Below are 26,947 nucleotides of genomic sequence, written 5' to 3'. Positions count from 1 at the left end.
AGTGGAGTGAGTGTCCGGCTTGCTCTCCATGGAGTGAGTGTCCGGCCTGCTCTCCGTGGAGTGACTGTCTGGCCTGCTCTCAGGAGTAAGTGTCCGGCTTGCTCTCCGTGGAGTAAGTGTCCGGCTTGCTCTCCGTGGAGTGAGTGTCCGGCCTGCTGTCTGTGGAGTGAGTGTCCGGCCTGCTCTCCGTGGAGTGAGTGTCCGGCCTGCTGTCTGTGGAGTGAGTGTCCGGCCTGCTCTCCGTGGAGTGACTGTCTGGCCTGCTCTCAGGAGTAAGTGTCCGGCTTGCTCTCCGTGGAGTGAGTGTCCGGCCTGCTGTCTGTGGAGTGAGTGTCCGGCCTGCTCTCCGTGGTGTGAGTGTCCGGCCTGCTCTCCGTGGAGTGAGTGTCCGGCCTGCTCTCCGTGGAGTGAGTGTCCGGCCTGCTCTGCATGGAGTGACTATCCGGCCTGCTCTCCGTGGAGTGACTATCCGGCCTGCTCTCCGTGGAGTGACTGTCCGGCTTGCTCTCAGGAGTGAGTGTCCGGCTTGCTCTGGGCGGAGCGAATGTCCAGCTTGCTGACTTATCCGTTGATTGAGCATTTATTGTGTGCAGGACATGGGGAGCTTCATGCTGGTTGTTCAGAGCCATTGTAAACAGGTGGCTTCAAGACAGTGCCGCGGGGTCTCCCTGTGCCGCGGGGTCTATCTGTGCCGCGGGTCTCCCTGCGCCGCGGGGTCTCCCTGCGCCGCGGGGTCTCCCTGCGCCGCGGGTCTATCTGTGCCGCGGGGTCTCCCTGTGTCGCGGGTCTATCTGTGCCGCGGGTCTCCCTGTGTCGCGGGGTCTCCCTGTGCCGCGGGTCTATCTGTGCCGCGGGGTCTATCTGTGCCGCGGGTCTCCCTGTGCCGCGGGGTCTCCCTGTGCCGCGGGTCTCCCTGTGCGGCGGGTCTATCTGTGTCGCGGGTCTCCCTGTGCCGCGGGTCTATCTGTGCCACGGGGTCTATTTGTGCTGCGGGTCTCCCTGTGCCACGGGTCTTCCTGGGAGGTGGCATTGGTGGCACATCCTTGAAGACTCCGTAGAATAAAGGGCCCCAAAGATGAGGTTGAGGAGCAGCCCCACAGGCGGACAGGGATGGGGCCCTCAAGTGCAAAGGCAGGGAGCATGAGAGACAGCGCTTGTCTTCAGGAACAGCAGGGGGCCTGAGTCTTTGGATTCGTGGGGGTCCCGGTACCTCCCAGGGCCTTAAAGGAACAAAGAAAGGGAGATTATGTGACCCTCTTTCTTTTGCTCACTTTTGATGGGTAAATAGAGATTTTTTTTTTACCCTGTGAAAAATAGAAGTGCAAACTCGATAAATAACAGCTCACACTTGACTTCCATGTCTGGGGAGGGAGTAGGGAGTGGTGAGGCCTGTGGCTCACTACAGAGCTTGGGCCCCGTCTCAGCTCCAGTCGACGCTTGGCCAGTGGCCCTGAATTGCCAGGTGTTCTGATCTTTGATGATGAGCTGGAAATCTAGTTTTATGTGAAACTGCCTGATTTTAAATCTTAGGTCACATTTTTTAAAAAGGGAAAAAACAACTCAACACTGTATATGCCACACAACTCTTACTTGCTGTTGAAATCACCCCCAGCCCCAAGTAGAAGACCTCTGGGTTAGACTACAGTGAGACCAGGGGAGGAGGGCATTAGATGTCTGGGGCCAGGCTGGGGCACCGGGGAAGCCCTAGAATGTTCCATAGCAGGGAGGAAACATGCCCCTCTTTACACCGGAGATGTCCTGGTTTAGCCGTGGTATCTGCGGTGCCTGGGAGTTGGTGGGGCTTTGCTGGTGAGTTTTTATCCCCTGCTGAAGCTGCCGTTCCAGGCAGGGGCTCCCAGGATGGGGAAATGATGCTTGTCTGCTCTGCCTCTCTCAGAAAGATGGCAGAAAGCAAGCCGGGCAGGAGGTCCCTGTGTGTCTCCAGGGCTCGCCCCTTCCTCGGATCAGCTGCGTTTGCTAAGGAGGTGGTGGCGTGGCCTGGGCCCTGCCAGGGAGGGAGATTTATACTCATATCCTGGAACAGCTTCTGTGCCAGGTAGATCCACTGCCCTGCCACCCCCCACAGGCCTGGTTCACAACCACGGGGTAAACAAGGGTTCTCAAGTGCTAACTTTGGGGCTGAGAGTCCTCTCTGCCCCATGGCAGCAAGGAAAATCAGCGGCAGCCTTGGGCTCAGCCTGTCTTGTTAAGTGGAGATGCAGTGACTGCCGCCAGCTGAGCATCTCTGTCTGTGGCTGGATTTGGGGGGCTACTGACACTGCTGATCAGTCTGCCCCAGGTGAGGGCACGGCAGGCCTGGGGTGGGCCCAGCACTGCTGCTTGGAAGGCTGCGGTGACGGATGGGAGGTGCAGGCAGTGGTGGTCTCTGAGTGCGCCAAGGCTGTGAGCACACAGAACCTGCAGCTCCTTAAGGAGGGTGGGGAGGTGAACTGAGACCACTCCCCACCCACTACCCCGCTGCCTCAGCATGGCTGGCACCTGCAGGCTGGGACAGGCGTCTGGGACTCTCGGTGACTGTGGGCTGGGGAGCCACTGCCCTGTGCTCCAGGCAATGCAGGCACCCAGGGTACCTCTGTGGGCCGGTTCTTCTTTCTGACCTATCCTGGCAGCTCAGGCCTTATGATCAGCTGGGAATCTCCGGCCATGGAGCACAGGAGCCCCTGCCCAGCCCCACTCCCCTCACAGCTGCCCCAGGACACTTGTCCATGCTTCTCTCTCCCTCATAGGTTTCTGAGTGAGCAGACACAGCCCCTTCCCCCTACCGTGACACGGGCCCCCTCCCCAGGCACCACGGGAAGATGGAGAACCCGGGTCTTCCCAGCCAGTGAGCCCACGCACCCTCAGGGGTAGGGTGCCCACTGCCAGGAGATGCTGTCTGCCTCTTCCCCGATGTTGTCTAGTGGGAGGGAGCTCAAGCTCCCTTCTCCGTGGTGTTTCCCTGGAGGGCAGCAGGTCGGGTTCTCCCTGCCTTCCTGGGCCCTCTAGTTTTAGAAGAAGACTTAGGTTATCTCAGCCAATATGCATTGGACCCCTTGATGGCTGATGGGGGATGGGACCTGGGAGTCCAGTGAGACATGGGAGCCTTGTCAAAATTCCAGGGGCACCTGGCCCTGCTGTGTGATGGGGATGGGTGCTGCTGGCCGCTGTGGTGGCGATGGCGATGATGGTGATGATGACGGCGACAGTGATGGTGCCGGCCAACAGTCATGCAGCACTATCGCCACACACTGTGATGATTTCAACCTCACTAGTGTTGGGGAGAGGTGTGTAATTATCCCCACTGGCCAGATGAGACAGAGGCACAGGGAGGTGAGGAAGCTTCCAAGGAGCCTGCTGAGTGGCAGACTGAGGATTCTAGCCTGGCACATGCAGCCCGGGGAGTGGGAGGGAGGCCCAGCCGTCCCCTCGGCAGCACACTGGCCATAAAGCCAGCCTTCTGGAAGCCAGCCCTGATCCGCCAGGTAGGACAGGCCTCTCCTGTGGTCTGTGCAGGAGCCCTGCGAGGGCAGGCGGCAGAGGGGCTCATGATGAGGCTCCATGTCAGTGGGGAGTCGGATGCCGGATGCGGGGACCCCAGGTGAGCCAGGCTGGATCTGTGCTGTGGAGACACCCTCTGATATGGGGTGGGTGGGAGTCCTGGGGTGGGGGGTGCTCAGTACCCCCCGCCACCACCTGTGTCTCTTCCCCTGCCATGTGTCCCTCAGCTCCTGGGGACAGCAGCTGGCCACTGTCTCTTTCTCTCTCAGTGCCTCCGCCGTTACCATATATGTCTTTGGGGAGTTGCTGAGGGCTCTTCCTCATCTCCCTCTCTCCCGCCTTGTCTCTCCTCTCCATCTCTGTCTCCCGCTCTGCGTCTCTTGCGCTCTCTCAGCACCCCCACTCCCCTCTCTCCTGGGTGGCTGTGGAGGCTGCTGTGGGTGGCCGCAGAGAGGCTGTGGTGCTTGTGGTCCTGGCGCGGTGCCCGTGGCTCCAGGCCACATCTCTGCTGAAGACAGCCACGAGTGGCCGCTCTTATGTCACCAGGACAGATGCTGCTCGCAGGGGCCTTCCTGCCTCGTGTCCCCAAGCTTGCTCGCCCCACACACCCCCCAGGAGGTGCCCATCGGATGCACAGTATATGCATGTTCATCCGGGGGCATTTATTCAGTGCCTACTGTATGCCAGGGTTGTCAGACTCTACCTTCAGATGCGAATCCGACCTTAATCCTTCCGAAAACAGGGTAAAGGGATCAGCCGCGCCCGGCCCATCTCAACACCCCAGACTGCCCCGATTCCACGCTGCAGAGGTGGACACAGGGTGGGACTTCTGAGGTGTCGGGGAGTGGGCACGACCGCCCCTCCCAGGGTCAGCAGCGCCCACGTGCCTCCTGTGGGTTTCCCGAGTTGGGGGGTGCATGGCCCAGGACCAAGGACATGGGTGCCCCTCCTTTCGCCATTTGTCAAGGTGGGATTGAAATGGAGGCTGTGGTGGGATCCCAAGGGAGGGGAAGCCTGTGGGCTGGGGGTGAGAAGTGACTCCAGGGACACTGGACCGTGCACTTTCCCCGGCAGCGAGGCTTCCGACTTCCTCAGACACCACTGACTACGCCGGCATGGCTATAGCCAGCATCCTGGGGCTGTGCCCTCCTGGAGTTCCCCCCGTCCGAGGCCAAGGTCTGCTTTGTGAGGGGACGTGTCCCAGTCTGAGTCCTCAGATGTGAGTGCATGTCGGAATCACCGGAAGGGCTGGGGAAACCCAGTCACTGGGCCGCACCCCTCACCCCACAATAAGGCCGAGATCCAAGACTCTGCATTTCCAAGGAGCTCCCAGGCGTTGGTCTAGGACGCTGCTGAGAACCTCAGTGCTGGGGGTCAGCCCCTGAGCAGGGAGCAGGGTGGCTGAAGGGGTTGTTAAGCCCGAGGTGGGCTACCCCACAGCCCAGACCACCCATGGGAGTACACTCAAGCTGGAACGGCCCTTCCCAGGTGTTTGGGGTGGGCAACGGCCTCCCTGGCCAGGGCCCAACTTGGATGAGGCAGCTCTGAGCTGAGTTATTGTCAGCGGGCCTGACAGCCGATGGCAGCCAGCCCCTTCCAGAAGGGAGGTCTGGCCAGTCCAGCCCAGGAGGCAGCCTGTGCATCTGCATGTTTGCAAAGCCATGCTTCATAGATGCTGTGGCCACCCGAATGCTTAACCACAGCCCAGCAGCAAAATGCCAGTGCCACCGTGTCATCTCAAGGACACCTGCCCTGTCTGAAGTGCTTGGACCAGGCCTGGACCTGTGCCGGCCCTTCTCCGCCCTGTCACCCCCACACCATGTGCCCTGTACCAAAGCAGTTTGTGTGTCATTTCGATGGTTGCGTTTCTGAAACTTGGATGGTTATAAAGTGGAATATAAAAGTCGTTGATTAAAAGTGCTGGCCTTGGGACGTCTCTGGACTCAGACCTGCTGTGTGTGGCCGCCTTCACTCTGGCCCACCTTGGCATCCATGGCACTGGTGCTTAGCCTTGTGGCCGGCTGGAGGCGAGGGATGTGCGTGGCTGTTTAGAGTGGTGGGATTGCCTTCTTGTTTAATGGAGGGTGCCATCCTCTTTCTGGAAGCTTCTCTGTGTTCTGACACGGGGATGCAGGCCCGGGCATAGGCTTTTGGAATGCTAACCCCTCCACACCCACCCCCATGAGACCCCACACGCCTGAGCTTTGGCAAGGGAGGGCCGAGCCCCCACCTCCCGGAACCTGGCCCCTGAGATCGGCCGTGAGCGGCTTTTGAGCCTGGAGGCTGGGTTGAGGCCCGAGCATCCTCTCTTGGGCTCCGAGCCCCATCACCACCACCCTGAGGTGAATCACGGACTGTGGGGCGGCGCAGGGAACAGCTCAAGCGCTGGCACAGTGGTTTATAGTCCATGATTCATTGATGGAAGGGCCGCGTTATCCTAGTGAATTGCAAAACCAGAGCCCAGGAATGCTGGGGCCTGACTGCAGACCATGGGGGAGCGAGGATGTGAGGCTGGCTAGGCCAGGTGGCAGGACCCGGCCCCTGGTAGCCAATATGGCCTTCCCGCAGCGATGGGGGTTCACGTGGCCAAGGGGGCCTCTCTTTCTGCAGAGATGGGATACTGACACGGGAACAGCCCGTCCTGGGCTCCAGTCATCCGGCCTGGGTCCAAGAAGGAAGCCCAGGGAGGCCGAGGCTCCGCCCCCGACTGCTGCCGTCCACTCTCCACTGTTCCCCATCTCTGTCCCTCTGGGTCTGCTCTGCCCAAGCCCCTGGCTCTGAATCTCCTGCATTTTTCTAGGTTTCTCTCTCTCTCTCTCTCTCTCTCTCTCTGTGTGTGTGTGTACGCGCGCACACGGGTGGCTACATCTGTTTCTCTTCCCATGTCTTCCTCCCTCTTTCTCTCTATTTCTCTGTGTCCACGTCTCGTCTGTTTCTCTGCGTGTGCTTTCCCGTCTCTCTCTCTTTCCCCCATCTAAGTCTTTTAACTCTGTCTCTAGCTCTCTCTCTCTCTCCCCTTCTCTCTCTCCCCCATCTCTTCTCTTCCTCCTCCCCTGCCCCCTCCCCTCCTCACCCTGTCCCTGGGTCTCTCCTCTCACCCTTCCTCCTCCAGGTCTCTGCTCCTCCCCCACCTTTCTCCCTTTCTCTCTCCTCCCTCCCACTATGGCCCCCTGTCCCCTGCCTCCTCCGTCTCTCCTCTCCCAGCTCTTTGTGGAGGGACTGGTGACCTTGTTCCTCTTGCTGTGGGACTCGGACAGCTTGCACAGGGAACAGTATGACCGGGAAGGCTGTTCCAGGGCAGGAGCAGCCAGGCTTGGTCCCTGGGGAGGGACAGCCGCTGTGCGGTGGGTGTTGGTATTCAGGGCTAGCTGCCTGCCCTAGGTGCTGAAGTCACTTGATGGTGGGGACCAGTGGCAGGGCGGGCCAGATCACCCCAGGCTGTGTTTCAGCTCCCAGGCCGAGGGCTTGTATCTTGTTTCAAACCTGCTGCCTGCTTGGGGCTGGGCCAGGATGGGCCCACAGCCTTCTGGTGGTACCGACTTTCCCAGGCCTGCCAGAGGAGGTGGCTGGGTCCTCTCCAGTCAGGGCCAGCTGGGCTGGGCAGGATTGGGTGCAGTTTTAGGGTTGAAGTGAGCAGATGTCTCTGGTTTCCTGCCCAGCTTTGTGCTAGGTGGGGAGACAGTTGGGGGCTCCCCACGTCCTGCAGTCAGGGATGTTGCTCCCAGGGAAGGCAGCTGGTGGGTGGGCCGGAGCCCAGGGATGGAGCAGACCGGGCTGCAGGTTGAGGAAAAGACCAACATGGCCTTTGCATGGGCCAGGATGCAGTGCAGGGGCGATCGCATCAGAGAGGCAGGAGGTGGAAAATGTGAGCGCTCCCCAGGCAGCAGATCGGTCAGGATCGAGGGGGCCTGGGGGACATCTCAAGCTGGGCTGCTGGAGTCAGGAAGTAGTTCCCAGAACAGCAGCCTTGGTGTCTGTGGCAGCTGGAGGCACTGAGGGAGGGGCCCTGGCAGGCTCACAGGCAGCAGGTTGTCCCTGGGGGGTGGGTGGTGTTTGAGTCTGTTCTGCAGGGATGTCATTCTAGGTGATTCCCTCGTGGACAAGACAAACAAGGTCACCCCGGTGCGGTGGCTCATGCCTGTAATCCCAGCACTTTGGGAGGCTGAGGTAGGTGGATCGCTTGAGCCCAGGAGTTCAAGACCAGCCAGGGCAACATGGTGAGACCCCATCTCTACAAAAAAATTAAAAAATTAGCCGGGTGAGGTGGCTTGCTGCTGTGGTCCCAGCTTCTTGGGAGGCTGAGGTGGAAGCACTGCTTGAGCCCAGAAAGTGGAGGCTGCAGTGAGCCGTGATCATGCCACTGTGCACCTCAGCCTGGGCAACAGAGCAAGACCCTGCGTCCAAAAAAAAGGGCAAACAAGGTCCCTGGAGCTGACACCCATGGGGAACTTGGACCATGTGCAAGCCTCCAAAAAAAAGGGCAAACAAGGTCCCTGGAGCTGACACCCATGGGGGACTTGGACCATGCGCAAGTCAATCAGCATGGCAATTTGAGAGAGTGTTGAAGGGCAAACATGTAAGCCAGGGTCAGGAGGCCACTGCTGGGCAGGAGGGCAGCTTTTATAGGGAGCTGGCCCCAAGGCTTCTCTGAGGAGGTGTCCCTTGGGCTCAGACCTGAGTGATAAGAAGGGACTGGCCAGGCAGAAGTCAGGGGAGCACCCCAGGCCGTGGGCACAGCACGTGCAAAGGCCCTGAAGCAGGAACATGCAGGCCATCTTCCAGGAGACAGGTGGTGGGCATGGGGAGAGCTGCCCTGAGGGAGGGGGGCCGGGGCCAGGAATCCTGGCCTCAGAGCAGGAGCAGGGACTGTGGATTTGATGCCGAGTTGCGGGTCGGGATCTGAATTAGGATTTACAACAGAGCCTCGGCTGGCACAGCACACATCTGTACAGGCGGAACAGGCTTCCATGTGCGTGTTAAATGTTGCTCACGTTCTGTCGACACGCATCTTTCTGCCGTAGAGTGCTGGTAAATGTTTAACAACCAGCTTTCTGTAGGGGGAAGCTGCGTTTGTAGCACGTGCCAGTTGCCATGGTGTAAATAAATCCTCTCACCGTGCCCAGTGCCACGTGACAACGTGCTGCCGCTGACTTGGAACTGGGGAAAGATGCCCCTAGCACCAGGCTGTCTTATCCTGTTCTCACCCTGTGCATGGAGTTGGCGGAAGTCACCTCCACGGCACGGATGACTTCGTAGCTCCATGTAGCCAGATGATCAGGAAGCAATGCCCTTGGAGTGCTTGTAACCTTCGTTTTCTTTCTTTAAAAAAAATTTATTATTTTTTTAGAGATGGAGTCTCGCTCTGTCACCCAGGCTAGAGTGCAGTGGTGCAGTTGAAGCTCGCTGCAGCCTTGATCTCCCAGGTTTAAGCTTTCCTCCCACCTTAGCCTCCTGAGTAGCTGGGACTACAGGGATGCACCACCTAATTAAAATTAGCACCACCAGCTAATTTGTAGTGACAGGGTCTCACTATGTTGCCCAGGCTGGTCTGAACTCCGAGCCCTAGACGATCCTCCTGCCTGGCCCTCCCAAAGCACTGAGATTACAAGTGTGAGTTACCTTGCCAGGCCATAATTTCTTTAATTGTAAGGTTAAGTGTTTCCATTTTTAATAATGGCCATGAGCTGGTAGCCACTGGCTCCAGCACGCCTTGGTATATCTTTTTTTTTTTTTTTTTTTTTTGAGACAGAGTCTCACTCTGTCACCCAGGCTGCAGTGCAGTGGCGCGATCTTGGCTCACTGCAAGCTCCGCCTCCCGGGTTCACACCATTCTCCTGCCTCAGCCTCCCGAGTAGCTGGGACTACAGGCACCCGCCACCAAGCCCAGCTAATTGTTTGTATTTTTAGTAGAGATGGGGTTTCACCGTGTTAGCCAGGATGGTCTCGATTTCCTGACCTCATGATCCACCGGCCTCGGCCTCCCAAAGTGCTGGGATTACAGGCATGAGCCACCGTGCCCCGCCACGCCTTGGTATATCTTACAAAAAGACAACCCTTAAACGCACTGAGATGGCCTCCCCTGACTGCATTTTCCCCAGCAAGGACAGGAGACTGAATCCGAGGGACAGAGAGCAGGTGTTAGGGAAGAGCTGCCAGCAACAGGGAACCCTGTTCTGCCTCGGCTCTGACCCCTGGCCCCACTTTCCACACCAACCCCAGGCTCCTGGAATCCCCATCCCTACACTGCCAGGAGGTGGAAGGTGTCATGAGGATGCGCCCTCTCAGGGGCACCTGGCACATGGTAGATGCTCAGTGAAGTGTTTGTTGAATGAGTGCATGAGATTGAGCCACAGACGGTGTTGCCGGGTTTTGGAAAGTTCTCCTGACACATTTGTAAGGACTTAGCATCTGAGAATTAAATCTCATCAGCCCCTACGTGGGTGGTCGCAGCACCTTCTCACTGGACTGTCTCCTCTCATTCCCGGAATCCACCGTCTTCCTTCCTGCGACCTGCTATTGGATTGCTCTTTAACATGGGGTGGGTCGTGTGACTCCCCGCCACCCCTGCACCTTTTGAGAAAGGTCCCCGGGGGCTCCCACTGCCCTCAGAATGCCTCCTGTATTTCTGAGCATGGGTGTTAGCCCTGGCCAGGCCCTCCAGCCATGCCCCAAAGTGCCACTTGGTAGGCACAGGGGCCATTTTCCCATTGCCATGCCTCAGAGGCCTCCTGCTCTGCCAAAGCCCCTTCCCTCGCCCTGCATGTCAGCACGCCTTGCTGCCTCATCTGCATCATGAATGTGCCTTTTGAATGTGTCCTCGTCACCGGCGCCTCCATCTGGCCTGTCTTTGTCAACCTAAATACAAGCTCCATACAGTTGGGGGCCACATCTTTCGGTGGCTGGTGTGCCCCTTGGGGGTTCAGGTTATGCTGGCAGAAGGAAAGAATCAGGCAATGGCATCATTTGGTTTAAATGGGCATAGGGAGGAGGCTGTGAACCCCCAGCCCAGGGCGGAGGTAGGGCACCTGGCTGTAGGACCTTCTAGGAAATGCTGTGTGACCTTGGATGAGTTACTTAAACTTTCTCTGTGTCTTTGCATTCTCATCCATAAAACTGGGATGATACCAGTTGTTGGGAGGATTCAAATAACAGGTAGGAAGTGATTAGGAGAAGAAGGCCTCATCAAATGTGCTCAGCGAGCTTTTGCTGTTTTTAATTAAGATATTTTTCTGCATAGCCCCCAGTCTGGGGCTTCTGCACAGGCCCAGTCATGCGCTGCTTGTCTGGCAGGCTGAGGGTTATGGGTTCAGTGTCCAGATCTGGGGGCAGGTGTCTCTTGGGGCTTTGGGCCAGTGGCTCTGGCTAACCATAGATCCAGTAGGGTTTGTCACAGAGTTGTACTGTGGTTTGGGGGATGTTTCTGACCACGCACAGGGCACAAACCCACTGTCAGCCTGACCAGTGGCACATCTGAAAGGCAGAGGTAGCCCTCCACCACGAGGGCGGGGTCCTTTGAGATAGTGGAGCTGGCTTCTAGTTCTTTCTGATTCTCCTTTCAGGCCCCTCACGTTGAGGGAATGGTGCCCACAGGCGTTTTCTGCTGCACAGAGTCCTTTATGTGCCTTGTGAGACAAGGATTCTTGAAGGCCTCACTCCTCAGTGGGCTCTGAGGCCAGCCGTGGCAGCTTCTCCTGGCGCAGGTTAGAAATGCAGAGTCCCAGGCCCCACCCCAGACCGACTGAGTGGGAACTGGCAGGGGATGTGTGTGCACCTGCAGGTGTGGGTAACACTGGCCTGGAGCAGAGTGCTCTAACGAAAGCCCACAGGCCAAATCCGGCCCACCACCTGCTTTTGTAAATAAAGTTTTATTGGCACACAGCCGTGCCCTTTTGTTGATATAAGGGCTGCTTTCACAAGACAGTGGCAGAATTGAGAAGGGGGTTGACAGAGATGGCATACTTATCCTCTGGCCCTTACAGAAAACGTTTGCCAGTCCCTGGTAAAGCACTGGTTCTCAAATCTGGCTGCCCATCGGGATAACCTGGAATTTAGCATACGAAGGCCTGGGTCTCCGCCCAGAGATTTGGATGTCATTGGTGTGGGGTGCGGCCTGGGCATCAGGACTTCGCAGGGCTCCCCACGAGATCTGAGTGTGCAGCCAATGTCATGGGACCTTGAGAACCATGGCCCCCAGTGGCCCGGGAAGCCCAGCAGGTGCAGTTCTGCCTCTCTATGGACAGGCCCAAGACCCAGCAGCCCAGCCTCGCCAGTGTCGGCTGCTGCACTTGCTGCCCTAAAACATAGAAGGCTTTGGGGGCTGAGCCGGCTGCCGGGTCCCCCCAGCTCCTCAGGGGGAGTTGTGAGCTGGGACCTCCCTCTCCCTGCATAATCTCCCAGCAGCGAGTATGAGCGGCCCTCAATCAGTCCCTCGGCCTCCCGGGTGGCCACTGCGAGACCCTGCAGATGTTCATCATTAAGGCTGCCGGGGTCTGTCCCACTGGAAAGCATATTTTAAGGCCAGGGCTACTCTGCTATTCCTCCTTTTCATCTTCCCCCACCGGACTCACTCAGCGTGGGCTGCGGGGATGCCTCTCCCACAGGAGATGTTGAGGCCACAGGAAGTGAGGAGCCTGTGCACAGGGCCCTAGGCCTTGGCTGCAGGGTGGCCCAGAAGGTGCTGTGCTAGTGGGTGTTGCTGCACCCACTCCAACCAGAGGGTGAGGGTGGAAGGCACCCCTGCCCTGGGGGCTTGTTAACGTATCAGGGAAGAGGAGGCGGCAGGGCTTGGTGCCAGGATTGCACTCGGTGCCTCAGTTTCCTGTTCTGTAAGATGGACAGGTGGGTGGGTAGGGGAGACCATGTGGGACGGAGCCAGGCACGTGGTGCCATGAGCGATCGAATATGGAGACATGGGGGGTGACGTTCCAGGAGAGAGGGGGTTGTGGGCAGGCCCTCGCGGGGCTTGTAGAGTCTGGAGTGGGAGGCAGGTAGGGATAGGTAGATGGGGCGGGCTGGCAAGTCTGCAGAACACAAACTGTAGATCGTGGCTGGGGGTTGGCTGAGACTCTCAGCGGGGGCTTTGGGGGCAGCAGGGCCCCATCCCCCACACTCTGGGCCGTCAGCCTTTGCTCCGAGACCTCGAAGCTTTGCCTTTCTGAGCCTGTTTCCTCCTCTGCAGAATGTGACCAGTGATCACTGCTCTCCTGTTTCTGAGGCTGGGATAGTGTTTGCAAAGCACTTGGCATGGTGCAGGGGTGTTACTCGTGGCGTTTTCATCTCCATCAGGACTTCAGAGGGGCCAGGAGCCGGCCCATAGAAAATGGACAGCACAGTGCTGGGCACACAGTCAGCTCTCGGGGATCTGTGGGGATTTTCTCCTCTGTACCAGCCTCTTCCTCCTTGGGGCTTTTCTGAGGACTTGGAGGAGAGCTGCGGTGGGGAAGGCTCGTAGCTCAGGGCCTGGCCCAGATGCATCCCTCTCCCAACTGGCCCCTGCCCGCGGCCTGATGGGTGTGGAGCTGCATTTACTGGCCATGCCGGAGCAGACATTAGCCTGATTCGTTGGTCCATGGATGAGGCCCCAGGGGGTCATGGAGCCCCCACCAGCCTAGGTGCAGGGGCTGATGGGCAGATGCTCTGGGAAGGAGGCTCCGTGGCTGCTGCTCCCATCGGGAGGGACGCCACAGCCCAGGTGGGGACTTCTTGGCACAGACGTAGCTGAATGTGGTCTCAGGAGACACCAAGCCCGTGTGATTCAAAAGCCTCGGCCCTGCCCAGACTCTGGCCCTGGGCTGTTGCCAGGGACATCTGACCCGGGGAGACGGCATCCATGCCGGGCAGCCCAGGGGCCAAGGCTCTCTCCCCAGCCAGCCACATCACTCCTCCCTCCCCGGGTCCCTACCTCTGCCCACATCGGGCAAATGTGGACAGAAAGGATACTGTGTAGGAACAAGCCAAAAAAAACCTCCCTGCCCCAGCTTCCACCTCCAAAAGAGGCTTCACCTGCCGGCTGTTTAAACGTTACATTTGAGGGTTGGAGGTCAGGAGAGGGAGAACAGGTTGATCCCAGGATGCCGGGCACCTGTTGGGGAATCAGCAGCAACCTGGGGGCCGGGGGGTCTGTTCCAGGTCGGGCAACTCTGCCCCTTCCTGACTCCTCTTACAGAACATGGTGGCAAGGGATTCCTGGGGAAAAGAGGCAGATGCAGGCCCGAGGCTCTGCCCTGGACCCGGCAGCAGCCTCAGGGAGCCCACGGTTGCCTGCAGCAGTCAGACACTTGCTCTGTTTTTCTGCCCCATCCTAAATGAAAAGAGGCTGGAGAGAGCGTTGTGTGTGGGTCAGGCACCTGTTCCTGGCAGGAAGGAAAGGCAAGAGAAGGGAGTCTCTCTCACCTCCCCGATCCCTCCTCTTCCATCTGCTTGGAGTTCTTGCTCCCTGGTTTGAAACATTGCCGTGACTGTGCCCCTGGTACACATTAAAAGGCTTTGGGGTTTATTTTTATTTCGCTTGGCTCAGAGGGATGGAAAGATGGTCTGGTTTGGCAGCTGCCTGCAGGGAGGACCTTGGGGTGTCCAAGAAAATCAGTGTGTGCTTTAAAAGAAATCAGGCGGGATGACAGGAAATCGGGAGGTGGTGCCAGGAGGAGCTCACACTCCCTCCTCTATCTCGGTGAGGGGAGGGGCGGTGGGCCCAGAGTGGCTGGGACAGGTGGGGGAGGCAGACGACAGGAAGAGGCACAAGTAAGGAGGCTGGCTTGGCTCCCAGCCTCTCTGATCTGCTCTGTAAAATGGGCTTGTTCTGTCCCCCTGGGGTGCTGGCATGCAAGGGAGACCAGGCCCAGGCAGCAGAGCAGCCACCTCCACGCAGGCCTGGGGCCTTCCTGGGCTCTGGGGAATCAGGGGCATCCCCCCACCTCCCCGTTTTACAGACTCGGAGACTGAGGCTTAGAGAGGTGGCCTGAGCTCTGTCGGGGGCAGGGCAGGGCTGGGGCATCAGGGGTGTGTCCCCAGCTTCCCAGATGCTCAGGCACCCCTGCGGAGGCTCACCAGGGCACTTCTCTTGACCCAGATCACATCTGCCCCTCTTAAATATCCGGGCCAGATGCGGATGTAAGCATGGTGAGGATTCTCTCATTTCAACCTCCCAGCCCTCAGCTGAGGCACGGGCATGCTGAATACCCCCATTGTCAAGGCGAAGGAGTCGGCACAGAGAGGTTAAGACCCTCATCCAAGCTCACACAGCCACTGTGTGGAAAGGGCAGGAATTGAAGCCAGCACTTCTGACACCAATGCTTCCTGCCCCTCACCCCGACTCCGCCTCCCCAGGCCCCTAGGGCGGCAAGACCCCAGGCCGTGCCTCTCCCCATCTCATGCCAGTGGGGCCTGGCTTCCCGGTTGTTTATGACCTCTTCTGGGTGGACTCCACGGGTTTTCCTCCTCCTCCCCCAGCTCAGGCTGAGCCCAGGTGCAGAGATTCACCTGTTCACGGTTTTCTTCCCTCTCCACTCCCCTCTGCCCTCCCCCGGGGTCTGACAGCAGCAGCAACAACAGCAGCAGCAGCAGCAGCAGCAGCCACCCATGCCCCGCAGCAGCCAGGAGGAGAAAGATGAGAAGGAGAAGGAAAAGGAGGCGGAGAAGGAGGAGGAGAAGCCGGAGGTGGAGAATGACAAGGAAGACCTCAAGTAAGGCAGCCTGCTGTCCCCTGCAGGGCCCGGCCGCTGACCCAACCCGGGTGGCACACGGTTCTGGGGGACCCTTTGTAGAGACGGGTGGGGGGCCCACCAATCGCCTGTGAGCAGGGGGGAGGGCTTTCTGCTCGTTTGCCCCTGACAGCCCCCCTTCCGGAAGCCCACCCATCGCCCTAGTCCTCCTCCCTGGCTCCCCCCTCTCCTCCGCCCTCGCTTTCTTTCTCCAACCCTCTGGAGACTTTAGAGACTGATAGCTCATTTGAGCTCCACTCCTGAGCTAATAAATCCAGGCAATGACTTTGGAACTCTCTGCCTCCCCGCCTCCTCCCGCTCTTTCCTCCTGAGGCGCCAGGAGGGGGGAAAGGGGGATCAGAGGCCCTCCTGGAAGGACTAGGTGTGCAGGCGGCTGCTGTCACCTTTAGAATCATCGATGGCAGTGTGAGTTCTTGCAGATCAAGGCACAGCCTCGCCGCGGGGGCCGTGACAGCCTCCTGTGCCTGCCAGGGGCTGCAGGAGTGCAGCCAGCTGGAGAAAGGGGGGCGGCACGACTTAGCGCCAGGTACCTGTAATAGGCTCAGGAATTTGGCTTCAGAGAACATCTGGCTTCCTCACCCCGTCTCCCAGACGCTTCCAGCAAGGGCCTTTCAGGAAGATGAATGGGAAGGCAGAGGTGATCAATCTGAGCCTCCCGCAGTAAAACTCTCCCCAGTCACTTCTGCGAGAGCCCCAGCTCGGGTATCGAGGTTGTGAGCACCCCCACACACCTCAGCTAGGCCTGCAGGCTAGGCCTGCATAAAACCAGCAAGAGAGTTTCCTCCTGCCAATGCCTAAGATGATGCCCAGCCCTTGATAATACTGAAGGCCAATGTATTGCCTCTTATAGAGCCCCTCTGGAAATAGCTCCTCTGTGGCGAATAAAATGGCCCTATAAATTGCTGCCAGCCCACGCCCCCATTTAGTTCACCAAATAGTCTTGCAGACAGTATCTCTCTATTTGGTGCATAAAATGGTCTTGCAGATAACCACCAGCCCAGAAGAAAGTAGCCTTGCAGGAAAGCTCCCAGTACCTCCCATTTGGGGAATAAAATAGCCAGCCAATTAACTACCTGTCCACGTGGCCTTATTGGTGAATTAAGTTGATAGCCCAGGTTACACCCCCATCCTTTTTTTTTTTTTTTTTTTTTTGAGACAGGGTCTTGTTCTGTCACCCAGGCTGGAGTGCAGTGGTATAATCATGGCTCACTGCAGCCTCGACCTCCCAGGCTCAAGAGATCCCCCTACCTTAGCTTCCCAAGTAGCTGGGACCATCAGCATATGCCACCACGCCTGGCTAATTTTCTGATCTTTTTCTTTTGTAGAGATGGAGTCTTGCTGTGTTGCCCAGGCTAGTCTTAAACTCCTGGGCTCAAGCGGTCCTCCAACTTCGGCCTCCCAAAGTGCTGAGATTACAGGTGTGACCCAGCACACCTGGCCGCAACTCCCTTTTGAGAAATAGCATGGTGTTGTCCTGCCAGCTGTACTCCCACTTCTGGTGAACATGGAGCCCCTGCAGACTGCCCCTGGCCACCCTCACCTCAGGCCTCTCCCCCTCTTTCCTAGTGTCCGATTAGTGCCATGGCTGGCAGCCAGTGCAAATCCAGCTAAAGAAACGGTCTCCTCCAGTGGCTGTTTGATTTCCCGGCTCGGGTGAAACCATCCTATCTCCCCTCTCTGGCCTGTAGGGAGAAGACAGACGACACCTCAGGGGAGGACAACGACGAGAAGGAGGCCGTGGCCTCCAAAGGCCGCAAAACTGCCAACAGCCAGGGAAGACGCAAAGGCCGCATCACCCGCTCAATGGCTAATGAGGCCAACAGCGAGGAGGCCATCACCCCCCAGCAGAGCGCCGAGCTGGGTGAGCCGGGGGCCAGGGATGCGGGTGGGGAAGGGGCTGGAGACACGGCGGGTTGCGCTCACATGAAAGTTTCGTGCAATTTGAGTTAATTGGCAACAGCCAAGGGATTGGTGTAAGTCATGGTTGGAGTCAAATCCCAGCGCTACCTACTGGATGTGCTGTGTGGCCCAGCATGAATTCCTGAACCTCTCTGTGCCTCAGGGTCCTCAAGTTCTCAGTGGGAGGAATCGGTGGTTACCTCTAACGTGGGGGGACAGTTGTAGTCACTTGCTATGTGAGAAGCACCTAGAACAGTGCCTGGGGTGTAGGAAGAGGTCAGTGGCTTCAACCACAGTGATTTCAGAGCAGGGAGATGTCACATAAAATTCCCAGTGACCAGTTCCGGATTTTTTGGTTGTCGTTTTTAAAACAGAAGATCTGGCCACGCTTGGCCCAGGTTCCCATGAGGTGGCGGTTGTTGGAAGCCGAGTAACCACCACTCCTTCTTAGAATGTCATGGGCTCTACTTGTCCCCACCCAGCCTCCACCCTGGTAGGCATCTGGTTCCTTCACTGGAACCTTCACTTCCGTGGGCCTCGGTTTCCCCTTCTGTTGAGAAGGGTGTTCATCCCTCACTACCCTCCCAGAAAGTAGAAAAAATGAGATGATGTGAGTGGCAGTTCCCAAGATTCGCCGCAGGGGGCAGCGGTGTGCGTCTGTTGTCTCTACTTTGTTTAGCTGTTAGGGTCCAGCCCTCCAGCCACTGCGGGAACCCACCCAGGGGCCCAAGAGCTCAGGCTGAAGCCCCGCCTGCCAGGGCTCATTCTCAGGATGGAGATGCTGCTTCATCTCCCACAGACCCCCACCGTCCCCTGGGGTCCGGGTCATACACCTGTCTCTTCTCGTGGGATGTAGTTTGGACCTATTTCATAAATGGCCCACTCGAAGCTCAGAGAGGAAACGTTCCCTCTCTAAAAATTTCATTGTAGCTGGGATTAGAACTCAGCCCCATTGGCCACAGAGCCTGTGCAGCTCCTGCAGATATTTTCCAGCTGCCTCTTGGTGGCGGTGTACTTGGAGGCCCAGGGTGAAAGGGCTTTCTTCCTGCCTGATCTCTGGGGATAGTCCTCTCGGACCCAAGGCTGATGCTGGGGGCTCAGCCGCAGGGTGGAAAACACACTCCTAGGCCTTCCACGTCTCTTCTGGCACTGGGCACCCTCAGCACCCCTGGCACCCCTGGCTTCTGTAGGCTTCCTCTGGGAGTCCTGTGGGGAGGAATGGGAGCATCGATGAGGTCCCAGAGAGGCCCAGGCTGTGGCTGCAGAGATGGGGGAGGCTGGGGTGGCTCTGGCCTGTCGGGGGTGATGGGGCTGCCCATGGGGGTGGGGGCCGTCTCCCCTCTTCTGCTGGAACCTTCCGCCACTCCTCAGCCAGCCTCTATTGGACACATACTCCCCCTGGCGCAGTTCCAGGTGCTGAGTCCATGGAGCTGATGTCCCTCGCACCCACCCCACTCATGGGTCTTAAGCAACTGGAAAGGAAGGGCCAGGGCTCACATCCAGAGGAGCTCGGCAGACAGACCCAAAAATAGTGCCACTGCAGAGATGCAGCCACCTCCAGCCGACCCCAAGGCCAGGTTGTGTCCCTTCCCAGTAACACCAGAAGCCCCTCCTTGTCCTGGATGAGTGGGGGTATGAACATTCCCTCTGGAGCAGGGCTTCTCCGCCATGGGCGATTTTACTCCCCCACTAGGGGACGCCAGGCAGTGTCTGTGAACAGTTTTGATGGTCACAATTGGAGTGGGGTTGCTGGAGTCCAGCATGCAGAGTCCAGGGTTGCTAAGCATCCTGCCGTGACGGGACAGCCCCACAGTAATAGAAGAGCTGGGCTCCGAGAGGGTCCTCGGTCAGATGAGGTCCTGGCCCACCTGAAGCTTGTGTCCCACTGTCGCCACGTCACCAGGTGACCCCTTTCCCAACAGAGTGCAGGCAGAGGCAGTCATGGTCAAGGCCCTTGACTGCTTCAGTGTCCCCTTCTATAAAATGGGGTGATCGCAGGTGCCCCGACTTCAGCGGCTTGTGTGGAGGTCGGCCCCGACCAACGGCACGTGGGACTGCCCAGCACAGCCCCGTCCCAGCATAAAGGCTCAGGGAGTCAGGTGCCACGGTGGGTACTGGCTGGGGAGGGGCGTCTGAAATGTGGCCTTCCCATGGGGTTCAGAGCCGTGCGGTGACACCGTCAAGGCCTGGTCTACTCCCTCCCTGGCTCAAAGGAGAGAAAAGGGCAGAAGGCAAAGTGCCTCCTCTCCCGGCTCCTGCCAATCACCTGGCATCTTCTTTTCAGCCTCCATGGAGCTGAATGAGAGTTCTCGCTGGACAGAAGAAGAAATGGAAACAGCCAAGAAAGGTGAGGGGTGTGTGGCGGCTTTAAGCCTTGTTGGTTTGCATTCAGGGCGCCTGAAGCTCACGTGCTGGGGAGGGTGTTGACACATTTGGCCTTGAGCCAGGGGCTGTGGTGAGGCCTCTGGTGAGGTTCTGGTTCTGGGCTGTTCTCAGGTTTGTCACCCTGGAGCCTCAGTTTTACCTTCCAGAAAATGGGTCTGTGCAGCTGCGCTGTCAGGCTTGTCTTTGTGACTTGAGGGCGCAGCTCAGAGAGACACAGCTTGTGCTGTGCATGTAGTCAGCGAGTGGCTTCTGGGTGACCTCTGTGGCCAGCACCTCTGGGCCTTGGGGACAGAGCAGTGGCAGCACACCTGGGTATCTCGGGACAGTCAGAGCTTGCCGGCGGCCATCTCGGTAGAGTCCTGGGGTCAGGGAGACCTGCAGGGCGTTCATCCAGCCCTTAGAGCCCCAAAGGTCCTATCCTGGGCTCAAGTGTGCTGGGGCTTTGGAAACCTGTCTCAGGTTTGAGCACCCCAATCTGGGTGATGGGTTCTGGAGTGGATGGGGACACCCAGGCCGTTGGGGACAGTCGTGGGAGTGGCTCACACGGCAGGGAGCCAGCAGGCGTTGGTGCTGGCAGCAGAAGCCATCCCGAGCAGGTGGCCTTGTGATGTGCAGCACCGTGGGGGCTGGGGTCCAGTGCCTCCTGAGCCGGATCCCCTCTCAGCTGTGCTGTCTCCTGGCCAAGATCTTTACTTCCCAGTACAGTGACCTGCCTCTGGGCCTCGGTTTGCCCGTCTGTTGAGTGGGAGGGGCGTCTAGGTTGGCTGTGCGGAATCAGATAACCCTGTGTGAGGGCCCATGGTGGGCTGAGTGGGAGCGAATCTCCTCCCTCCCTCGGCCGTGCCTGGCCTGGGGCAGGGGCTGTCGGAGCTGGCGCATCACTGGCAGCACTGCTGAGGCCAGGGCAGCACCTGGCTCCCACGGCACACTCACTCTCGGTTATCTAAGAGGTGGGGCCTGCTCCTGTCCCCGCCCATGTCCCTGTTTGTGGGCAAGGAGCCAGTAAGCAGAGGCCAAGGAGTGCCACGGGTTCCGGAGCTGGTGTGTGGGGCCGGGAGCAGGCCCAGGCCCCCACTCCCCGTCCCTGTCCCATGCTTGGTCCCGTGGCCCTGCTGGAGTCGAGGCTGTCTGTGACGTGCGGTTTCTTTGTGCAGAAAGCTCCAGGTCGTGACTTACGGAGGGAACAAAGGCCCTTTATAGCAAACGCTCTTGGCACATAAGGGCAGGTGTATCTGAGAACAGCCTGGATCACGGGGCTCCTGGGCCCGGCCCCGTCCTCCACTGTAGTTGTGGGGGGTGCTGAGGGTCCCCACAGCCCTGAGAAGACCCCCATAGCCCCCGCTCTCACCCCGGGACCCTGCCCCTCGCCCTCAGAGCTCCTCCGGGGGCACTCTGCCCTCCGCCCCCCAGGCTGAGGTGAACCTGGACCCAGAGAGACCCTCGCACCATTCAGGAAGGAGGGCCTGCCTGCCGCTGCAGCAGGTCAGGCTCTGTGTGTGGTGAGTGAGAGGCATGCCAGCGGGGCCTGGGCACTGTATCCAGCTGGTAGGGCCTGGGCACTGTATCCAGCTGGTAGGGCCTGGGGCTGCTGTCAGCCCCCAGAGAGGCCACATTGTTGTTTCTCTGTCTTTAATGTCCACTTGGTGGTTTCTGGCATGTATTTCATTATAGGCTGCAAAAGAAGCTTTATTGAAATTGTGTGATTCCCGCCGCCTTTTATTTAATTTTGATATGATACACATAACACGAAGCTCAGCATTCTAACCACTGGAAAGTGAACGTCTCAGTGGCATTAAGTACATCTGCATTGGTGTGCAACCCTCACCACTGCCTAGTTCCAGAACTTTTTCTCACCCCAGATGGAAATCCCATACCCATTAGCAGTCCCTCCCAGGGCCCCGCCCCAGCCCTGCCAGCCCCTGGCAGCCACTAATGCACTCTCTGTCTCTGTGGATTGGCCTGTTCTGGGCGTTTCCAATGAATGGAATCCTGCAGTGTGTGGCCTTTTGTGTCTGGCTCCTTTCTGGGAGCATGATGGTTCTGAGGTTCATCTGAGTAGCTTTGTACGGCTGAGTAATATTCCCTCACCTGCACGGACCATATTTTGTCGGTCGTTCATCTCCTGGGGGATGTGTGGGTTGTTTCCATGTGGCTGTTGTGAAGAGTGCTGCTGTGAGCATTTGTGTAAAATTGTGTGAGATTTTTAATCACAGGTGGGTCCCTGGGATCTCAGCCTGTTGGCTGGGAGATTTCCCAGAGCACCCACCCATTGGAGGACTCCGCGTGGACATCCCCAAACGGCCAGCCTAGGGTCCCACCGCCTCTCCATCCCTTCTCGTGTCTCCTGTTGTCGCTACCACCTCCTCACCGGTGACCACCCCACCCTCCCGCCGCCCATTGCCTGAGAACTGGGAAGACAGTGCCTGCCCTCTGTTTGCCTTCTGGAAGGGCAGATCCAGAGGCTGGGAGGACGGCTGGGGATGACTCACCGGCGGAGAGGAGCCCGTGTCCCACCATCTCAAGGTTGGGTCCTCAGTGATCACAGTGAGCTCATCCTGGGTCCTGCCCATGGAGACGGCAGTGAGAGTCCCCTGGGGGCCGTGCACGCGGAGGCCCTGCTCAGTGACATTTGTAATAATGTCGTGAGCAGCAGCGTGTTCGTCTGCCGTGAATTACAGCAATCTGGACAATTACTGCTCAGGGTGGCTGCTAATGGCTGTGTGTTCCAGGCGATGGCAGGAGGGAGCGGGGGTGGGGCGGGGAGACAGGTGCTGGCAGGCCCCAGCAACTTCTCCATAGGGGGTCGGGGTGGAGAAGCTAGGAACGTTCTGGAGCCCCCACCCAGAAAACCAAGAGTTAGGAAAAGGGACTGGAGAAGCGGCTATTGCTGAGGCAGATGGTCTCTGCCCATCCTTTACCCATCATTTCAGCAACATAGTGCCTCACTCTCTGTGTGGCAGGGGCACTCAGGAATGAGCCAGCCCCACCCCTCCCTCGGGGAGCCTGGGCAGGTAAGCAGCCAGGTTTCCCCAGGGCCTTCGGACCCCAGCCTGCCTGAAGCCTCTGGAAGACTTTAGTAGCATGGCCCTGCAGGATGAGCAGCAGAGGGGCCCCATCCCTAGGGAGAAACCAGGTCTCAACCCCCTGGATGTTTCAGCTGTGTGACCTCAGGCAAGTCAGCTAACCTCTCTGTGCCTCAGTTTCTTCATCTGTACAGTGGGATTCAAGGAGCGCCCACTGTGTGTTTCCTGTGGCTGCCATAATAAAGGGTCATGAACTGGGTGGCTTAAAATAAATGTATTCTCTCACTGTTCTGGAGGCCAGAAGTCCAAGTTGAAGGCATCCAAGAGGCTGCATTCCCTCCAGAGGCTCTGGGGAGGAGCCTGCCTTGCCTCCCCCAGCCCCTGGCGCCTGCCTGCAGCCTTGGCAGTCCCTGGCTCATGACCACATCCCTCCAGGCTCTGCCTTTGTCTTTGTGTGCCTTTCTCCCTGCGTGTCTCTGTCCACATTTTCCTCTTCTTACAAGGACCCACCCCAATCCAGTATGACCCCACGTTGACTTGATCACATCTGCAAACATCCTTTTTCCAAATAAGGTCACATTCATAGGTTCTGGTGGACACAAAATGTTGGGGGGATGCTCTCCAACCCAGCACACCCACCTTCATGGGGTTTTGGTGAAAGTACACAGAAGAGCTGAGGGCAGTGCTGCCCAGGGCATACCAACCTCCCCATCACTTTGTAGCTACAAGCAGCTCCTTAGCCCCCTGACCTTGGCCTGGCCCATCTGTTTCACCCTCAGTTACCATCGTTCTCTCAGATGAGGCAGGGATGCTACCTCCCAGGGGCACTTTAAAGACGGAGCGAGCCACATAGGAACAGTCCTTGGTATACAGTAGGCACTCAGAAATGGCAGGCCGCCAGCTTAGGGCGCAGTCTCCAGACCCTGCTCCCTAGGTTTGGGTCCCAGCTGTGCCTCCTGCAGAGTCTGACCCTGAGCAGGTGCCTACACTTTGGGGCCTCGGCCCCCGCCACCTCTGTCTTCGCCCCGGCGATGGGGGTCAGAGGTAAGTCACCTGCCAAGCAAATGTACAGTGACAACTGGAGGAACTTCCATGGTGCTGGGGGCCACCAGTCAGAGGGCTCCCCCGAGGAAGGGGCTGACACCCAGAGCACGAAATAATAGTGAATATCACCCAGTAACACCGTGGAGCCCATCCTGCGTGCTGGGCACTGCTGGAAGCTTTGTGTGTATGAAGTCACTTTATCTCTACCAACCTGACTAGGAGGCAGGTGCTGTTAATACTTCTGTTATTCAAGTGAGGAAACCGAGGCCTAGAGAGGCTTAGTGAGCAGCCTAGGGTCACACAGCTGTGAAGTGGTAGAGCTGGGATTTGAACCCAGGCACTCTACTTGCAGAGTAGGAATGGGGTTGGCATGAGAGCTGAACAGGTTAGTCCATGGGCCAACCTGTTGACCAGGTAACAAAGGCAGGACAGGCATGTGCAAAGGCCCCATGGCAGGGGCAGTGTGGCCCCATGAGAAGTGGTTGAATCCCAGAAGGTAGAGGGGCCACCGGGAGCCTGGCCTTACCAGCATGGGATGGAGTGTAGCTATTACTCTAGAGCGTGGGAGGCCACTGGGGAGGGGCTGGGGACATGACGGCCATAGGGTTTCTGGTGGGCAAGTGAGCAACTTCCCTTCTTGTGTGCATGGGGCTGTGGCTGCCTGCCCTGGGGCTTGTGCTGCCTGAGGACCGAGAATGTTCAGGAGGCAGCTTCCCCAGGAACCGGGCAGCTCCGGGGAGCTGGCCGCCTGCCCTCGGGCCCAGCGCCAAGTGGGGAAGGAGGGGCAGGGCAGGAGCAGGGCTGGGATGAGGGACTCGGTTCCCCTGGGAAAGGTCAGCCTGGCCTGGCTTGGAAGCCTGACCCAGCTGTGTGAGAGGCCCGAGGCTCTGCTGGCAGCTCCTCCAGGCCCCAGCCCTCTTCTCTGGCGGGCAGAGAACCTGCTGTGGAGGGGGTTGGGAGGCTCCCGGTCACACCATTGTCACACCATTCTAGACCGGGAGTTGGCTCTGGCCCGCCTCCAGGCTGCCAGTCCTTCCCAATCTCCAGGGAGCGGCCAACAGTGGGAGGATGTGCAAGACCAGGCCCTGGTGGCTCCCGGTAAGCCCGGGCAGACCCCAGGGGCCTCCCCCAGGACTCCAGCTGCCTTGTCTAGTGGCCTTGCCACTTCTCACAGGAGCGAGGCAGGAACCACCCATTGCTGTGCACATGGGCTGGCCTGACGGGCTTTTATGGATGAAGCGTCTAAGGCATGGGAAGGGGAGGGGTGAGCCCCCAGCCTGGAGCCTGGAGAGCAGGACCTCCACTACATGTCCACTGGGAAAGCCTTGGGCTGTGCCCACCATGGGCCCCCCAAAAGAGGAGCGCCTGTGTGCTTTGCCGCACAAAGCTGCCAGAGCTTACAGTGGGGTGGGCGGGCCGGTAGGCAGTGCTGCTGCTCCTGGGTTTGGGTCTGCCCGGCTACTTCCTGGTGCAGCTGTCCGTCAGGGCCCAGCAGGAGGCAACACTCGGGCTGTGTGACTCAGGAGGGGTGGTATACCAGGCAGGGACGGTGTGGTGCCTCGGGGCTCGTGTCCAAGGAGACTGTCACCACGTGTGGTCTGGAGAGAGACCACTAGGGAGGGTGCATGTCCGGGGCTGGTTGGCCTCCCGGCCGGATATGTGAGAAACAGTCTGTTGTGATGGTTTGGAGGGAGGAAAAAATTGGGGTTTCTGCAGGAACTTGGGGTACAGCCAGACACAGGGGCAGGATCTGGACCACACTCTTGCTCCTGTCAGCACCCTTGAAGATGAAATCAGGCATCGACAAGCCCCCCTTCCCTCCTAGGGGAGACCCACGAATCCGCATCCACATGGCTCCTGACTCAGGGAAGGAGCACCTGGCGGTCGATGCGGTAGTAATGATGCCTGTCGTCACGTGGCGCGGCTGGTGCTCACGAGCAAGGCAGGCCCTCCACACGCGTGTGTACACACGCACGCATACACACAACTTCTGCTTTGCACAGGAGAAGACCAAGGCCAGAGGGAGAGCCAGTGCTCACCCAGCCCACTGCGGTGGACACAGGGCATGGGGTGGTCTGTCTGACCCCCCAGGCTGGCTTCCAACTTTGCTCTGCTCTGTAGGAAAACGTGACATTGAAAGGTGTAACGTGGCACTTCCGGAAATGGTAGGCGAGACAGCGCCAGGTCGTATGCAGGTGACTTTATTTCATCTTAATGAGTCTGGGTTTTTTTGAGAGCTGGGAGAAGACGTAGCTTTTTCACATCGTACCTATGATTTACGGGTATAATTGCTGATGCGGAGGCTAAGGCAGATAGCGAGGCTGATTTTTGAAAGAGTAGATGGAGAGAAAAGAGTGGGGAGGTGCAAGTCCAGGTGTGATGTTATCCAGCCAACATCCTGATGGGATTTCAGGATGGCAGGAGTTCGGGAAGTCCTGACAAGACACGCAGGAGTGCCCGGCCTGTCAAGGGTGTCAATGCGGAGGCACCGTCCCTGTGGAACCCCCCCAGGGCTTGGGGTTTCTGAAATGAGGAAGTGGCATGACTCAGGCCCAAGACGGCTGGGTTCTTTTCCTCCCAACTTTGATAGGGTTTTAGGCAGAACATGCTGAGTTTCTCGGGGAAAATGGCAGGTGGGGGGCGGTGGTCGATGCACCCCTCTGGCAGGCAGCCTGTGAGTCTTCATGGAAGGGGTGGGAAATGTCAAGGCTGGAGGTGACTGGCTGGGGTGGGGAGAGCAAGTGTGTTTCCAGGGTTGGGGGCTGACTTCCAGAGAAAACAGCTGCAACATCCCCAGATGCAGGTGGGCAGTGGTGTGGTCCCCTCGGAGTCCTAGCTGTGAATGCAGGTTTGCAGACCCTTGGAGAAAAGCAGCTTGGAGGCATCTGAGCAGCAGCGCAGGCCTCCCTGAGGGCCAGAGCACCTGAGCCGAGGAGGCTGAGTCCTGGCCCCCACGAGAACAGCTCGTCATGGGCCCGCGGATAGCATGTGGGACGCTGCCCCATGGGTGCCCAGAGGAGGATTAGCCCAGCGGAGCCCCAAGCACCCACTCCTGTGGCCGCCGGGCCCCTGCGCCTGGCTCTCCACTCGGCGTCTGTGACTCAGACCTCCTGGCTGGACTTCCTATCTTGGTCAATTTCACTTCCTAGTTCCTGCCTCCTGACTCTTCAGAACGAAACTCCTTCCTTAGAAATTAGAAGTGGGGTCGGGGAATCCAGACCACAGGGCACGGTGGCAGAATCTGGCATCTCCGCCCTGGCACAGAGTGTCGGGGGCGTGTGCCTGGATGTCAAGGGGGATACCCCAGCCTCTTTTGGGAGGGTTCGGGGCCCCCTGCAGAGCTAAACGCACAGCCCCCTCTTCCTTTGCAAGCTCCTT

At 58.5% G+C, this 26,947-nt stretch overlaps 1 protein-coding gene across 50 annotated transcripts in view; it reads left to right on the top strand.

The window, feature by feature from the left end:
• Positions 1-26,947, top strand: part of NCOR2 (nuclear receptor corepressor 2) — a 241,692-nt gene that overhangs the window by 148,008 nt on the left and 66,737 nt on the right. For 46 of the 50 annotated variants that reach the window (XM_057299563.2, XM_057299562.2, XM_034934806.4 and 43 more), the window contains 3 exons: positions 15,034-15,179; positions 16,907-17,079; positions 19,402-19,464. In XM_057299563.2, the coding sequence (XP_057155546.1) occupies positions 15,034-15,179; positions 16,907-17,079; positions 19,402-19,464 (382 nt within the window). The remainder of the gene's footprint in view (positions 1-15,033; positions 15,180-16,906; positions 17,080-19,401; positions 19,465-26,947) is intronic. The other 4 variants (XM_063593195.1, XM_063593199.1, XM_055096340.2 and 1 more) reach the window with 1 other exon arrangement.

Source organism: Pan paniscus, chromosome 10 (genome assembly GCF_029289425.2).
Source record: "Pan paniscus chromosome 10, NHGRI_mPanPan1-v2.0_pri, whole genome shotgun sequence".
Lineage (NCBI taxonomy): Eukaryota > Metazoa > Chordata > Mammalia > Primates > Hominidae > Pan > Pan paniscus.
This window is presented reverse-complemented; position numbering and strand designations above follow the sequence as displayed.